Source organism: Rattus norvegicus, chromosome 11 (assembly GCF_036323735.1).
Source record: "Rattus norvegicus strain BN/NHsdMcwi chromosome 11, GRCr8, whole genome shotgun sequence".
NCBI classification, from domain to species: Eukaryota; Metazoa; Chordata; class Mammalia; order Rodentia; family Muridae; genus Rattus; species Rattus norvegicus.
In genome coordinates, this window is record NC_086029.1 from 22,316,262 (window position 1) to 22,333,623 (window position 17,362).

The 17,362-nt window shown below is 37.2% G+C and overlaps 1 protein-coding gene and 1 long non-coding RNA gene across 6 annotated transcripts in view; one reads left to right on the forward strand and one right to left on the reverse strand.

Annotated features, from left to right (window-relative positions):
* The window catches only part of Gbe1 (1,4-alpha-glucan branching enzyme 1), a 265,447-nt gene that overhangs the window by 135,068 nt on the left and 113,017 nt on the right, over window positions 1-17,362 (forward strand). For all 4 annotated transcript variants that reach the window (XM_039088229.2, NM_001100502.1, XM_039088228.2 and 1 more), the window contains 4 exon segments: window positions 70-195; window positions 1,013-1,148; window positions 3,475-3,565; window positions 7,381-7,590. In XM_039088229.2, the coding sequence (XP_038944157.1) occupies window positions 70-195; window positions 1,013-1,148; window positions 3,475-3,565; window positions 7,381-7,590 (563 nt within the window).
* On the reverse strand, window positions 194-7,383 carry LOC120095590 (uncharacterized). Of its 2 annotated transcripts, XR_005491121.2 has the most exons (4): window positions 6,993-7,383; window positions 5,727-5,891; window positions 5,132-5,269; window positions 194-389 (listed from the first exon to the last, which is right to left on the reverse strand). It is a non-coding gene; the product is annotated as an uncharacterized LOC120095590 (long non-coding RNA). The 2 variants fall into 2 exon arrangements; XR_010055992.1 differs by having other exon boundaries at window positions 5,727-7,383.

A 17,362-nucleotide genomic window follows, 5' to 3' on the forward strand; every position in this document is an offset into this window, starting at 1 on the left:
TTAAGGGTTGCGGACTCGTTTAGACTTACGGGCCTTTTCTAAATCAGTACTGCCTCCTCTTCTTTTTAGGTAGTTATTACCAGTAAGAGTGGTGAGATTCTGTACCGCATCTCCCCGTGGGCAAAGTATGTGGTTCGCGAGAACAACAACGTGAACTACGATTGGATACACTGGGATCCAGAAAACCCCTACAAAGTGAGAGCAGCAGATTGTAAATACCTGCTTTTATGACAATGGTCAAATTCTTTCTTCAGCTCTTGCTTAGTGCTCTACGGGGTAGTGTCCCTGTATTAGGCATCTCACTTATCAAAGTCTGTCATGTTGCAATGAGGCATAGAGGCAAATTTTCTTTCTGCCCCTTTTGAAGTTAGTCAAACCAGTAAATTTCCCTAAAGAAGAAATATTAATATGAATTGATTATTAATTAATAATTAATATTACTATTCATGAACAAGAAATATTAGTATTTGAGGTATAATTTCTAACTTACAAAGATTTAAGTAATGTAATATTTTTACTATCAGAGATGTGAAGATGGATTAGTGCAGTTATGACAGGGGCATTGGGATGGCAGACTAATAAATGTATTAGGTAGGGATTTTTTTTGGTTGTATGTTTCACACCTGTTTTATATATATTTTAGAACTAATCTTCCAGGCTTTTGTAGTACTCAGTCTTGCTAATGAATGATATATATTGAATAATTAAATTTTATGCACCTCTCAAGATTCTATATTTTTCCTAAGGCATAAGGTAAATAAAATAGGAAAGAGAATCTCTCCAGTCAGTGATGCTGCATGAGTCCATTCGGGATTATTTTTGAACAAATGGGTTTCTTGATACAATCCTGGAGATGATTAAGAAACACAGTGCATGCGTCCCTTGCCTTTGTGTGGAAGGATAGTCACAAGTGTTTCCCGAGTTTCTCCACTGTTTAGTTTCCCATGTCTGAGTAGGTAATGTCACAACTGAACTCTCATCTTAATTCCATTTGTAACTTCTTCTTCTGTAGTTCAGGCATTCCAGACCTAAGAAACCCAGAAGCCTAAGAATTTATGAATCTCATGTGGGAATTTCTTCCCATGAAGGAAAGATAGCTTCTTATAAACATTTTACTAGCAATGTACTACCAAGAATCAAAGACCTTGGTAAGTAATAATTGTGATTTTTATTCAGATAAAATTTTAATGAGACTGTTCTCTTATTAGAAAAGCTAATTACAAGTGTCTCTTTTTTTGAGTTACGAGATTAAATATGTAATAGAAATGCATTTTATTTCAGGCTTCTCCAATTGCTCTGTAATAGTGATAGCATAGAAAAGAGAATTGGAATAAGATAGAGCATAAGCATTTAAGATATTATTCCAATTTCAATTTAAAGTAATGTGAACTGATGGCTTCCAAATGGTAGATAAATATGCAAGTGTAATTACTTTCCAACAGAAGATAACCTTTATCATTTGCCGTGGCCATTGATTATAGCCTGTCCATTTCAGTATTTTAGGGAGAAAAATATCTTGTATTTGTCCATTTCAGTATTTTAGGGAGAAAAATATCTTGTATTTGTAAGGTGTCTGGAATTCGTTTTGGCTCAGTTATTACATAGTGTCCATGCCTGGATGACGTTTTTTCACAAACATTTCAGACCTCATTGGAAACATGTTGAGATGTTCTTGTATCAGACTCCCATGACATAGTCTGACCTCAGAGAGCAGCAGAGTGAATAGTATTTGGGTGACTACTTGCTTCAATAGATTTTGTATCCATTATTTTTCTTTTTATGGATAATGCCGTTCATAAAGAAATTGCAGCATATTTGGTACCTGCTGCAAGAGCTAGACGGAAGACAAAGTACACTTAATTGTAACACTTCTGCCAGGGAGTTAAATTTTTAGCTGTAGGAAAGATTTAAATGCAAGTCAGGGTTAAAGGTTTCACTTAATTTATAGGTCCTGATTATCTGTGATTTTGAAGTATAATTTCAGAAACCAAAATTAACTAAATTTATTGTTAGCTTTGGTGGATAGGCAAGATGTTACAAATAATTACTGAAGTTCTTTCCTTATGAGAGAATAATAAATTATTTATACCTATCTTTTAATATGGGCTCAGCAGCCCAGGATACTCCTCTGCAATGTTGCTTACACTGCCTAGCAGGGCACACAGAGGGGACAGGAAGCAAGGCATGATTAGCACTATTCAGATCAACAATGGAAATGTGAGGTGTTGCTCTGTAAGAATCGTACCTGGTATACAGTGGGTATTTAATGGAAAACTCGTTGTCTAAGTCGTATGATAGTTGTGCCCAGCATCTGAGCAGGAATCAATACCTGGGTTTCTGTCACGTATGACAGAATCAAATCATTTTCCGTTTTCAACAACATGCCAGTGGTGAGAATACTTTAAATATATAAGTTCCTAATCTCAAACATGCATGTGTAACCGACGGAGAATACTTTATATGCTAAATACCGTCACGAGAATCAGGGACACAGTGACTGAAGAGAGGGAAATTAATTTAGATTTTGTTTTCGCAGAAGTTCAGTTATACTTTTAAATGGTTTGTTCGTGAATCTTCTCTTATGTTCTTCTTAAGAAAATTGCGAAGTTCATATGAATTAGACATTAAGAAAATAATAAGAATATTGAGGACGTGTGTTATAGGAATGTAATTTTCCAAGCAACCAGATCATATGTGAGAAACGATCAAACTGTACTTGGAAGAAAAAAAAACCCGATTTTTCTCATTTTTCTGTTTTGTATTTTCATTATAAGATCAAAGAGGTTCTATTTTTTCTCTAATTATTTACTTGTGGCTAATTCTACTTCTGTTATGAATATTTAAAGGACAATCCCTACTTTCCGAGTGACATCATTTACCAAGAGAAAAACGGATTCCGATGGAGAAAGAAAGGCTGTGTGTCTGGCCAGTGTTTAGGTGTACACATGAAACATACTGGTACTTTAGCTTAATCCCACACTGACATTAGCCCTGACTTCAAAAGAGCTACTTTGTTGAAAAAAAAAGGGAACTTGGTAATATTTCTCAAGCTATATGTTAAAATGTCTGAAACCTAATGAAAAGAGGCAAAGCAAAAGCATGTGTCTCGCAATCAGTCACTTTTATTTAGCCCCATAATCTTCCGTATGGATATTACAAGTAAAACCGAAGTTTAGCATATGCAGATTACTGTGTTTAATATTCTAAGGCAAAATTATGTGTACATTTGCATATCATTTGTTGCTTATTAAAATGAAGACATTTCAAATAAGTAGGCAGAATGTGACTCTAAGAGACAGAAGTCCGGTTGTGTTAGAAGGTCAGACAAGTAAATTGTGTCAAAGTGGTAGGACTTTGCATGAGGATTAGAGCTCCCAGATTCTTTGTAAAGTTACGTGTTCAGAAAAAGATTTCCTTTTTTATTCTTTTAAAAATGTATGTAGTCTTGACTTTCTTTGGGGTTTGTGCATCTAGGGTACAACTGCATTCAGTTGATGGCGATCATGGAACACGCCTACTATGCCAGCTTTGGGTACCAAGTCACCAGCTTTTTTGCAGCTTCAAGGTAAAACGAATATTTCATCTTCATGTATATTCCAGTCAATGTAATCAAATTGAACTTTAACATTTAACCTAGTTTTGTTCTGTAACCTCATTTAGGGATAGTGGTTAATAGAAGGTGAATGTCTTCTTGCATGAGGTCATTGACTTTCTTCAGAAGCACAAAGCCTTGTTTGGCCTAGATTTAATGTGACATTCCATGGAATGATGTCAGCTGATGAGTCTCTCCTTAGACACTGAAACTTATACCTTTGGATGCACTTTGTCAGAAACTGGGTCCTGTCTAAGCCAGTACTAAAGAACTCACACCTTTTTGGTAGGACGGAATTGATATAAGGTAGAAGCCCAAAGACTGCACAGACACACTGCTCATCTCACACTTACATCTCCCAGAATATGGGTCTAGAGGGAGAAAGACTATACTAAGTGGTCCCATGTGCCACTAGTTTGAATCCCACGAATTGTCTAAACCCAACATTAATTCTACTGCATGCAGCTTACAGTGTGGGGAAATAGACATAAATTTAGTACCCAAATACAATGTTTTCTACTTTCAGTAACAGCGAACAATAAATTGTTGTTTTAATACCCCCAGATTGACTGTAGGTTCAGTGTGATGTGATACTTGAAGTGGACTGAAATTGTATTAATAGTGTAGCTGAAGACATAAAGTTAGAAGTGGCTTTAAATATATAAGAGTCTAGAAGGAGATAATAACGAATTTTCTTACATCTCCCTGTAGTTCGCTTTGCATAAGACCCCCCCCACACTCACACACACACTCATACATACATGCACATTCACATGCATTCACACACACATCCACACACACACATTCACACACACATACACATATACACACACATTCACACACACATACACATTCACACACATATACACACATACTCATTCACACACACATACACATACACACTCACACACACACACACGTTCATACACATGTATATTGTCTCTAAGTGCTTTGTAACTGTTATTTTCTGAACTTATCCAATAAGCTCTCACTCCCTACTAAAAAGTGTTTTTGTTAAAGCTACTGGTGACCTTCATACCTGACACATGGCAACTTTTCTTGGTTACTCTTAATAGTCAGAATCACTTGACCCAGCCAAATCCTTTAGCCTCTCTCCTCACTGTTTGCCTACGCTCCTTTGTTCCTTCCTTCTGATCCTCCACCTGCTTCTCTCGATGGAACAGGAAACATTTTAATTCTGTTCCATTCAGTTTCTCTCCCTTCCTTTGACTTTAGTGCACTTTCTGTGCAAACTCCCAAGCTGATGTTTGTAGTTCATGTAGGTTATGTTCCTCCGTGCTGTATATGTCTCATACACGGCGTCTTTAATGTTAACTGAGTAAATGTCCCACCATATCCTCTGTGCTCCTTCCCCCTCACTTTTCTTATTCAGTAAGTGACATTTCCATTTCCTAATTGTTCAAGCCTAGATCTTCGCATTATACTTTTCTATTCCGCTTATGTCCGTTTCTGTACTCTGCTTATTCTAAACCTTAGCCGTCTGCCACTTCATATGGTATCCTAAATCTGGCTGCTCACCTGCCCCAGTCCTCCTCCTCTGGTCCACATTGCCAGTCTTTCACTTGGTTTATTTCCGTAGCTCTTCACTGGTCATTTGAATTCTTTTGTCTTCATTAAATTTGCCTTGATTCAAATATCCATTTTCTGCATGGTAGCCTAAGTAAAGCATTTGAAGAAAAATGTTAAATCTTATGAATCCCCTGCTCAGGTTCTCCATCATTGATTCTCTTCCAGAAAACCACAGATTTTCAATTGGTCATATGATAGCATTGTTCAGGCAGGCTTGCGCTCTCTCTCTCTCTCTCTCTCTCTCTCTCTCTCTCTCTCTCTCCCTCCCTCCCTCCCTCCCTCCCTTCCTCCCTCCCTCCCTCCCTCTATTCCTCTCCCTTCCTTTCTTCCTTCCTTACCTGTCTCTGTCCTTCACTCTTCCCCTCCCTCCCTCCCTCCTTCCTTCCCTTCTCTCCCTGGACAATGCCACTTCATGTCAAGTTTCGCCTTCGTATCCTCTTAGCCCCCTCCATCCTGTCTGCTCCTGCATCCACACACACTTTGCTGAACACTCTCCTGGTAGATATGCCGTCTTTCCCCTCGCTCCCTTGTTGCTCAGTATCACCTGTGAGAACCATTCATAGATGACTGCTTTTGATTTTTTTTTTCATTTTGCCATGGAAAAACGATTCGCTATGTTATTCTCCATATTTTGTTGATGTTTCTCTCCCCGTTCTAATGTACATTCCAAAACAGTGATGTTCATAATCTTCAATATGCAGTCTCTATCCTATGGAGAATATTATAATATCATTCTCATGGCTAATGATAGACACTTTAATCCATATTTGATGAGCAAAGACAGAATGAAAGAAACGTGAATGAAATGCGAAGCTGCACATTATTGAGAATGTTGTTCAGTGAGAAGAACCAGTTCAATGTGGCTATCGTTAAAAAAAAAAAAAAGCAATGGGGAGCATGCCGCAGGCGAACCTAATGCTGTGAGAAAGATCCTTCTGACCCCAGTCTTCCTTCATCTTTATAACCTTAGGGTTTTTGTTTTTTTAGAGGATAACAGGATCTGTTTTACCTTTTAAAGTGACAGCTCTGGGGGTGGGGGTTCTGGTTGGTTGATTTTATTGTTCTTCCTATGGGGTTGCAACCCCCTTCAGCAACAATATCATCAACCAGACCTTCCCAAAGCTCTCAGCACTAAACCACCATCCAAAGAGTACATGTGGGAGGGAGCCATGGCTCCAGCTGCTTTTGTAGCAGAGGATGACCTTGTCTGGCATCAATGGGAGGAAGGCCCGGGGTCCTGTGGAGGCTCATTTCTTCAGCATAGGGGAATGCTTGGCACTGAGGTGGGAATGGAGGGTTGGGTGGGCTAGCACCCTCATAGAAGCAGGGGGGACAAAGGGATAGGGTGTTTGTGGAGGAGAAACTGGGAAGGGGGATAGCATTTGAAATGTAAATAAATAAAATAATAAATAAAAAAAGAAAAAATAAAGTGGCAGCTCTTAATTGGCCAGTTGAGTTGTTCATGGTGAGATTTGCTGTATGTTAAGCATTGCCCTGTGTCACAGAACAGCATATGTTCACAGCCTCTGCTACATATTTCTATGTCCTCTCATGGGCAGGAGAGATTGTAACAATATCAAGGGCAGTTATGTGTGTAGAGGGCAACGTTGAGAAAATAGTACTGTGAGATTGTCCTGAGAAGAAGGAAAGTGTTCCGGAAATGATATTTGTTTTCTACTACAGATAGATCAGGATATGGAGACTACTTACAAAATACCTGTTTCTTCTGCATGGTCAAATGTGGCTCATTCTCTTAGCCCTCTAATTCTAGGGACATTTTGGCTTGGAAACAAGCGCAGATTGGACATACCTCTTTGATGAAAGAGGAACTCTAAGGGTCCATTAGCACCAGTTCAGTTGTATGCCGTCAAAGGGATGAGCAGCTGGAAAACATCAGTGACCATGACTCGCTAGGTTTAGTTATAGACGTCACAAGCCAAAAAGATGAACACATAGAGTTTTATTATTTTCTTAATCCAAAATGCAACTTCCGTTTAGCATTTCAGTTCCATTTAATAGCTTTGGTTCATTAATTTTTTATTTAATATTTTTAATGTACTTTATACCTTCAAGTATGTATAAGTAGCATCGTACAGCATTTGTGTGTCTAAAATATTAAACATTGTGACATAGGCATTGATGTGCAATTATGTTGGTTTCAATGTCATGTAATACTTCTCTGCACCCTTGGCCTTCAGCCGTTATGGAACTCCTGAAGAGCTGAAAGAACTTGTCGACACAGCACATTTGATGGGCATTGTCGTCCTCTTGGACGTGGTACACAGCCATGCTTCTAAAAACTCAGAAGACGGGTTAAACATGTTTGATGGGACCGATTCCTGTTACTTTCATTCTGGACCCAGAGGAACCCATGATCTTTGGGACAGTAGATTATTTATCTATTCCAGGTAAGTGCATATAACATGAAATTCATCGTTGTTGTCTACAGTCAATTTCAATTATTTTCAATAACCAATTTTGTGTGTGTTCTGTAACTGTTTTTCATGCTTTCACTTTGATTCCTAAACATTATGTGAGAAGTTGTAGCTACTGCACAGTACACCTATTTACGGCATATTACGTTAACTTTCAACTTTGTCATATGTCTTTTTAAAATACTTTGATGATATTGGCAGTAAAACTTTTAATTGAGACATTTATCATTAACATTAAATAATAACTATCTCATTGGATCGAACAGAGAAAATCTATTATTAAAGAAATATTTATTGTTTTAAGTAGGCCACTTGAAACTCACACTTTCTGTCTTTAGATGTCAGCAGTACTTCCGTGGTTTTGTTTATGGCTACATTACTAGGCAAAAGTGAGATTATTTTGTACATATCCCATTTCAGGAATGAATAAACTAAGTTTTAGTGTTTAAAATATTAATTTTTTTCTACCATACACATACACACATATTAAATTTTATTTTTTTATCTGATTAAGGATTCAGATATTGTGTAGAGTATTTTAGCATGGATGCATTTTGATTTTAACCTATCTCATGAGACTGGGTGTGTAATTTTCAATTTGTAGCATCAAAATTCAAAGAATTTCAGATTGTTGGGTGTCAACAACTTACACTAGGGAGACTCAACCTGAATATTAGATACCAGAATCTTTGCTACTTTCAAAATAAATGATATCAAGTATTTATATTTCCACTTATGGTAAGTAATGAATATCAATTGAAAACATTATGAGTTTTCTATTTTTATCCAATTATGCTATTTAAATGTAATCAGCTGAAATGTTCACAGTTGTGGAGAGCATCATTTCCTGACAGCTCAGGTGTTCTTTGTTTCTCTGGGTGATTTGCCTGGTTCCTGCTCCTTCAGGCTTTTTGTTTTAAGCTTCTTCTGAGCAGCTCAGCTTGTCTGACAGTGATTCTCAGCTTATATATTATTTGTGAATGAAGGAACCTCATGAATCTTGTCAGTTTCAGGTACTTCCTGAAGCTATTTTGAGCTATTTCTTTCCTGACTTACCAGCTTCTCTGTTAGATGGAATCTTTCCCTTCCACTTACACTATCCTGTAGTTTCACCTTCTTGTAAATATTCTGCCCCCAAATATCCAGTGGATTCACTTTCCTTTTGTGTCCTGTATATCTTAAGATGTTTCCTTCCAAGATGGAATGTTTTAACATAAAAGAGGAAATTGCTACACAAACATTTACTACCTTCTATTAATTCTTGCTTATATAGTTTATCACTACTCTAAATCCACTTGTATACATTTAACATTCATAAGTCTACTCTGCTGTGTTTTCCTTTAGTTTATTTTTTGCAATTTGATGAACCGTCTGCAAATTTGCCACTTAAGATACCACGTGCTTTTAACTTAACAAACTTTTCCTGTTGTATCCCATGCGACATTGTCATTATAAGTAGAACATCTACGTTCAGTGTGATTTTTCTCCCATAACTGACAGTTGATGCTAGGCATCAGCCATGACCATGAGCCACCCCGTGTACTCCTTGGGCCTTTCTTAAGAGACAGAATGTTCATAAAGGTTTTTCATATAGTTTGGCTCCAGTGGTTAGCCCAGGATCACTTCTGCTGTGAATGGTTGGTCTGTCAGATTCACGGGGTGAGGGTGGTGGTCCGCTTATTCAGTGGGAAACACCAGTGGTTAGCCCAGGATCACTTCTGCTGTGAATGGTTGGTCTGTCAGATTCACGGGGTGAGGGTGGTGGTCCGCTTATTCAGTGGGAAACACCAGGGAATTTTAAAACCCGTGTTATGAAATCTCCGCATATAACAAGATTTGATCACAATTAATAGACTACTTCACAAATTCAAAAGAGGTAATTAAGATACCCACCCATGTGGAAAATTGTTTATCTCTACCGTGTTTCTGCAGTATAGATAATGATATCTAAAAAAGGCAATGTAATAATGCACTTCTACATTAGAAAATGCAAAAGGCATACAAATCCAAAATAAAGAGAATCTTTTATAAATATGCATAACTTGCTCTATAAGTGCATATCCCTCTCATGCATATAGCTGTATAAAACTCAATACCACACATTTGCTCTCTTCATATGATAACTAGTCTGTCTATGATTTTGTGTCTATGCCTTATTCAGATGAAATCAGAAATGACAATTTCCATTCCATATTTTAAATATAATTTATTTTCTACTCTTTTTCTCTGATCAGTTGGTTAATGTTACAATCTATTGACAAATAGATATATAAGTGGCATGTGGCCCAATTAAAGTGTAGTCTTGTTCTCTAAAGACTTTAAAATGAATTTTAAAATGATTATGTGACTGCTCAAGAAACTCATCTATATTGAGTCACTTCTGCAGAGCGATGTTGCTCATCTTCATCTCATCTATATGTCACAACCTGTCACCATTTATAATCTCTGATTCAAGTGCCATCAGCTAACTTATCCGAATTAAATCTGTCTCTGAGTAATGCCAGAGAATCCTGACTGTACTATTACCTGCTATGAATAAATTTCCAATCAGGAGCTGCCCATGTTTTAATTTACTGTCTACTCCATGGATCTGCCTTGTAACTCTGCTAAATTACAAATGACAGTTCATAGCAGGGAAATGGCTGTCCGTTTATGGTTGGTACAGAGAACTTTTTGATAGATCGGTCACCCACAAGTTCCAAGAGTACCCAGAAATGAAAACCAGTGACTGTACCGTGGGAAGTTCAATTCTGTATTCTGCTTACACGCTCCTCTGGAATCCTGCGAACTCACTGGAGAGAGCCATGTAAGATTGGTTGAAGTTAAGTACCTACTGAGCCTTAACTGTCATTATCAAATTGTCAAACGGTTGCCCTTCTTGCTAAATATCATTTACATAGAAAAGATTCTGCATCTCTGAGTGGCTGTCACAGTCAAGCTAATGATCATTAACCTCTTACAGTTCCTTGTGGATGCGAAATTAGTATAACTACATTCTATCATAACGGGTTCATAGTGTGACCACTACTAATGATATTCTAAGTGTATCCTAAGTTATTGGGCTTCCTCGAGAAGAAAAAGCAAATAGAAATTAATTTTCTTCTTCTATAATCATGATTATGTATAATAAAATGCCCCTTAGATCAGACAGTGTAAGATTTAGGTCTTGTTAACCTAATGATTCCTCTTCTATAAGGTTGGTGTGGAAGAAAATGCAGAAGGTCTTTGTTTACAGTATTTTTTAGTTTTCAAAGTTGGTCAATGATAATATAACGTATGGTTTTTCTTCCTATTCATTAATATGATGAATTATGTTGATTATCTTTGATGTCAAAGCAATCTTGCATTCATAACATAAGCTGATATAAATATAAATGCAAGTATTCTTAACATAATTTTAGCATATATGTACATAAGCAGTAAGATCATAACTAAAACAGTGCATAATGATAAATCTTAAATGGTTATTATACATTGATGTATTACTTAATAAGCATAAGACACAACCATAATAAGCAGTATGTTTAAAAACTAAGCATCCAGGACATGGATTAAAACGCCTAATGTTATATGTAACATACAGGTGAACCCAAAGTTTGTGTTCTATTATTAAGGAAACTATTTTTATTTAGGACATATGAATATCCTTCTTTGAGATGATTTAGGGCATTTGGCTCTCTTATTTTTAGGTTTAAAAATTTAAAAAATATCTGTAAATATTTTATGGTATGTCTTTGGAATGTAACCAATTTTGTCCCCATCAATTTATTTCCTTAGTTTATATCCTGATGGCACGTCCGTCCCTCCACCCCGCCCGGCAGTCCCCACTCACATGGCCCTCCCCATCTCCTATTCCCTTCTCATCTCTGGATGCTTAGATTTGACACACTGTTAACTGTGGTTGTATCATATGTCACATGTCAACTTTTCCACTCGTGACAACACATTGACACTTTCAACAGTTCACATTAAGAGAGTCTTTCCATTTTGAATTTTCGGATGGGGACTCACCATTTTGTAAGGAGAATGGCAGAATTAACTTATATACTCAAGTAACAAGGTGATACTTCATGGCTCACTTAGAGAGAGGTGCATGTTAGGACATGCTGCAAAATATATTTGATTAGGAAGCTCCCTTGAGTTTGAGAGCAATGAGAGATATATGCAAGGGTTTTCAAAGAAGAAAAGGAAGGGAGAATTGATGTAATTATATTATAATCCCAAAGAAAGAAAGAGAGAGTAAATCTCCTGTTATTCTATTCAACAAGGTCCTGTGTCTCATTTTATTTTCCTGCAGTCTACCAATCAAGATGTAAAACTCTTTTCTTTTTTCTTTTTATTGGATATTTTTTGATTTACATTTCAAATGTTATCTCCTTTCCCAGTTTCCTCTCCAAAAACACACTATCCCATTTCCTCCTCCCCCTGCTTCTATAAGGGCACTTCCCGACCCACCCATGCACTTGGTCCTACCTCCCCACACCCTCACCCTAACATTATCCTACACTGGGGCATCTAGCCTTGACAGGATCAATGTCCTCTCCTCCCATTTATGCCAGACGAAGCCATCCTCTGCCACATATGCAGCTGGAGCCATGAGTCCATCCCTATGTACTCTTGGGATGTTGATTTAATCCCTTGAAGCTCTAGGGAATCTGGTTGGTTGATACTGTTGTTCTTCCTGTGGGGTTGCAAACCCACCAGCTCCTTCAGTTCTTTCTTTAACCTCTCCTTGGAGACCCTGTACTCAGTCTAATGGTTGGCTGCTACCATTGGCCTCTGTATGTGTCAGGCTTTGGGAGACCCTCTCAGGAGACATCTATATCAGGCTCCTGTCAGCATGTACTGCTTGGTATCCAGAATTCTGTTTGGATTTGGTGGCTGCATATGGGCTGGATCCCCAGGTGTGTCAGTCTCTGGATGGCCTTTCCTTAATCTCTGCTCCACACTTTGTCTCTATATTTCTTTCTGTGAGTATTTTGTTCCCCCTTCTAAGAAGGACTGATGCATCCACACTTTCGTCTTCCTTCTTCTTGCGCTTCATGTAGTCCGCGGATTATATGTTGGGTAATCTGAGATTTTGGGCTAATATCCACTTATCAGTGAGTGCATACCATTTGTGTTCAGGATGATATTTTCTAGTTCCATCCATTAGCCTAAGAATTTCATACAGTCATTGTTTTCAATAGCTGAGTAGTACTCCATTGTGTAAATGTACCACGTTTTCTGGATCCATTCCTCTGATGAAGGACATCTGGGTTCTTTCCACCTTCTGGCTATTATAAATAAGGCTGCTATGAACATAGTGGAGCATGTATCCTTCTTGTATGTTGGAGCATCTCTTTTGGGTATATGCCCAAGAGAGGTATAGCTGGGTCCACAGGTAGTTCAATGTCCAATTTTCTGAGGAACCTCCAGACTGATTTCCAGAATGGTTGTACCAGTCTGCAATCCCACCAGCAATGGAGAAGTGTTCCTCTTTCTCCACATCCTCGCCAGCATCTGCTGTCACCTGAGCTTTTGATCTTAGCCATTCTGACTGGTATGAAATGGAATTTCAGGGTTGTTTTGATTTGCATTTCCGTGATGACTAAGGATCTTGAATATTTCTGTAGGGGTTTCTCTGCTACTCAATATTCCTTAGTTGAGAATTCTTTGTTTAGCTCTGTCCCCCATATTTAAAAAAGATTTATTATATATAAGTACACTGTAGCTGTCTTCAAAGACACTAGAAGAGGGCATCAGATATCATTACAGATGATTATGAGCCACCATGTGGTTGCTGGGATTTGAATTGGGACCTCTGGAAGAACAGTCAATGCTCTTAACTACTGAGACATCTCTCCAGCTCATTTCCCCCATTTTTTAATGGAGTTATTTGATTCTCTGGTATATTTTGGATATTAGCCCACTATCAGATGGAGGATTGGTAAAGATCTTTTCTAAATCTTTTGGTTGCCATTTTTTCCTAAAGACAGTGTCCTTTGTCTTACAGAAGTTTTGTAATTTTATGAGGTGCCATTTGTCGATTCTTGATCTTAGAGCATAAGCTGTTCATGTGCTGTTCAGGAAATTTTCTCCTGTGCCCATGTATTTGAGGTTCTTCCTCACTTTTTTTCTATTACTTTCAGTGTAGCTGGTATTATGTGGAGGTCCTCGATCCAATTGGACTTAAACTTTGTACAAGGACATAAGAATGGATCAACTTGCATTCTTCTACATGCTGACCTCCACTTGAACCAGCACCATTTGTTGAAAATGCTATCTTTTTTCCATTAGATGGTTTTAGCTCCATTGTCAAAGGTCAAGAGACCATAGGTGTGTGGCTTCATTTCTTTGTCTTCAATTCTATTCTATTGATTTACCTTCCTATCTCTGTACCAATACTATACAGTTTTTATCACCTTTGCTCTGTAATACAGCTTGAGGTCAGGGATGGTAATTCCCCCAGAAGTTGTTTTATTTTTGAGAATAATTTTCTCTAATGTGAAATTTTTGTTATTCCAAATGAATTTGCAAATTGCTCTTCTAACTCTATGAAAAATTGAGTTGGAATTTCAATGGGAATTGAATTGAATCTGTAGATTGCTTTTGGCAAAATGGTCATTTTTATTATATTAATCCTGTCAATCCATAAGCATGGGAGTTCTTTACATCTTTTGAGATCTTTGATTTCTTTCTTCAGTGATTCGAAGTTCTTGTCCTACAAATCTTTCACTTGCTTGGTTAAAGTCAGGCCAACATATTTTAGATTGTTTGTGACTAATGTGCCATTTACCTAATTCCTTTCTCAGTCTGTTTATTCTTTGATTAGAGGAAGGCTACTGATTGGTTTGAGTCAATTTTATATCAGCCACTTTGCTGAAGTTGTTATAAACTGTAGGAATTCTAAGGTGGAATTTTAAGGGCCACTTAATATACTATCATTTCATCTGCAAAGAGTGATATTTTGACTTCTTCCTTTTCAATTTGCATCCGTTTGGCCTCTTTCTGTGGTTAAATTGATCTGGCTAGAACTTTGCATTCTATAATGAATAGGTAGGCAGTCTTTCCTAGTCACTGATTTAGTGGGCTTGCTTCTAGTTTCTCTCCTTTTAATTTGATGATGGAAACTGGTTTGCTGTATATCGCTTTTACCATTTTAAGTATGGACCTTGAATTCCTTATCTTTCCAAGACTTTTAACCTGAAGACGTGTTAAATTTTGTCAAATGCTTTCTCAGCATCGAATGAGATGATCATGTGGTTTTCTTATTTGACATTGTTTATGTAGTGCATTACATTGATGGATTTCTGTGTATTTTGACCATCCCTGTATCTCTGGGATGAAGCCTCCTTTGTCAGAATAGATGATCGTTTTGATGTGTTCTTGGATTTGGTTTGTGAGAATTTTGTTTAGTAATTTGGCGTTGATATTTATAAGGGAAATTGGTCTGAAGTGCTCTTTCTTTGATGGATCTTTGTGTGGTTTGGGTATAAGTGTAATTGTGGCTTCATGGAACCAGTTGGGTAATGTTCCTTCTGTTTCTATTTTGTGGAATAGTTTAGACAGTATTGGTATTAACCCCATTTGTTCCTGGGCTTTTTTGGTTGTGAGATTTTAATCACTGCTTCCGTTTCTTTAGGGCATATGGAACTTTTTAAATGGTTTATCTGATCCTAATTTAACTTTGGTACCTGGTATCTGTCTAGAAAATTGTCCATTTCTTCCAGATTTTACAGTTTTGTTGAATATAGGCTTTTTAGGTAGGCTCTGATGATTTTTTGAATTTCCTAAGATTCTCTTGTTATGTCTTCATTTTCATTTTTGATTTTGTAAATTTAGATATTGTCTCTGTGCCCTCTGGTTAGTCTGGCTAAGGGTTTATTTATCTTGTTGATATTCTCAAAGAACCAGCTCCTGGTTTTGTTGATTCTTTGTATAGTTCTTTTTGTTTTTACTTGGTGGATTTCAGTCCTAAGTTTGATTATTTCCTGCAGGATGCTCTTCTTGGGTGTATTTGCTTCTTTCTGTTCTAGTGCTTTTAGATGTTTTGTCAAGCTGCTAGTGTATGCTATGCCAGGTTTCATTTTGGAGACATTCAGAGCTATGAGTTTTCCTCTTAGCACTGCTGTCATTGAGTCCCATTGAGTTTGTGTATTTTGTGCCTTCATTTTCATTAAATTCTAGAAAGTCTTTAATTTCTTTCATTATTTCCTCCTTGACCAGGTTGTCATTGAGTAGAGCATTGTTCAACTTCCATGTGTATGTGGACTTTCTTTCGTTATTGTTGTTATTGAAGACCAGCCGTAGTCTGTGGTGATCTGATAAGATACATGGGATTATTTCAGTCTTCTTGTATCTGTTGAGGCCTGTTTTGTAACCAATTATATTGTCAGTTTTGGAGATGGTACCGTGAGGTATTGAGAAGAAGATATATATATATATATATATATGTATATATATATATATATATATATATATATATATATATATATATATATATATATGTTGTTTGTTTTAGGATGAGATGTTCAATAGAGACCTGTTAAATCCATTTGTTTCATAACTTCTGTTAGTTTCTCTATGTCCTTGTTTAGTCTCTGTTTCCATGCTCTGTCCATTGATGAGATTGGGTCATTGAATTCTACCACTATTAATGTGTGAGGTGCAGTGTGTTCCTTTCGCGTTAGTATAGTTTCTTTTATGTATGTAGGTGCCCTTGCATTTGGGGCATAGATATTCAGAATTGAGAGTTCATCTTGGTGAATTTTTCTTTTGTTGAGTATGAAGTGTCCTTCCTTGTCTGTTTTGATAACTTTTGGTTGAAAGTTGATTTTATTCAATAGTAGAATGGCCATTCCAAATTGTTTCTTTGGACCATTTGCTTGTAAAATTGTTTACCAGGCTTTTACTCTGTGGTAATGTCTGTCTTTTGTCATTGAGGTGTTTCTTGTAGGCAGTAAAATGCTGGGTCCTGTTCACATACCCAGTCTGTCTATATCTTTTTATTGAGGAATTGAGTTCATTGATATTGCCAGATACTGTGGACCAATGATTGTTCTTTCTTCTTAATTTTGTTGTTAGATTTCTGTTTGTGTGGCTATCTTTTGGGTTTGTTGCAAGAAGAGTATTTGTCATTCTTTTTATAGGGTGCAGTTTCCCTCCTTTTGTTGTAGTTTTCCATCTATTATCCTTTGTGTGGTTGGATTTTTGGAAAGATATTGTGTAAATTTTGTTTTGTCGTGTAATATCTTGGTTTCTCCATCTTTGGTGGATGGAGACATAGGCTGGAAACCAACTTGCAAACCATGTCTGCCAGAGTGCTGCTGTGCTTCCTGTAATGATGGTGATGTATTCAACATCTGAACTCCTAGCGATCTCCAATTAAATGGTTTCTTTTATAACAGTTGTCCTGGTCATTTTGTCTCAGAAGAATAGAAACACCAACTGTGACAGGGAATGCAATATGGGTGATTCCATTTCAGCTGACTGAAACGGTTTACTGAGAAGGTGTGAAGAATCATAGCTTAAAGGTTGGGTGGGAATGGGGCCTATATGACCTGGAAGAAACTACACTATTAAAAAAAATGAATAAACACCACAAAGCAAAAGGCTGGTAACCTATTTTTATGTATCATGAGCCTATAACCATAATGTACTTGCCCACTGTTGATCAGTTCAGGTCAAGAAATGGGTTGGTCATAGATTTTATAGTGACTGGAGATGTTCACATGTCAGGTAACAGGAATCTTGGTTTTGTCCG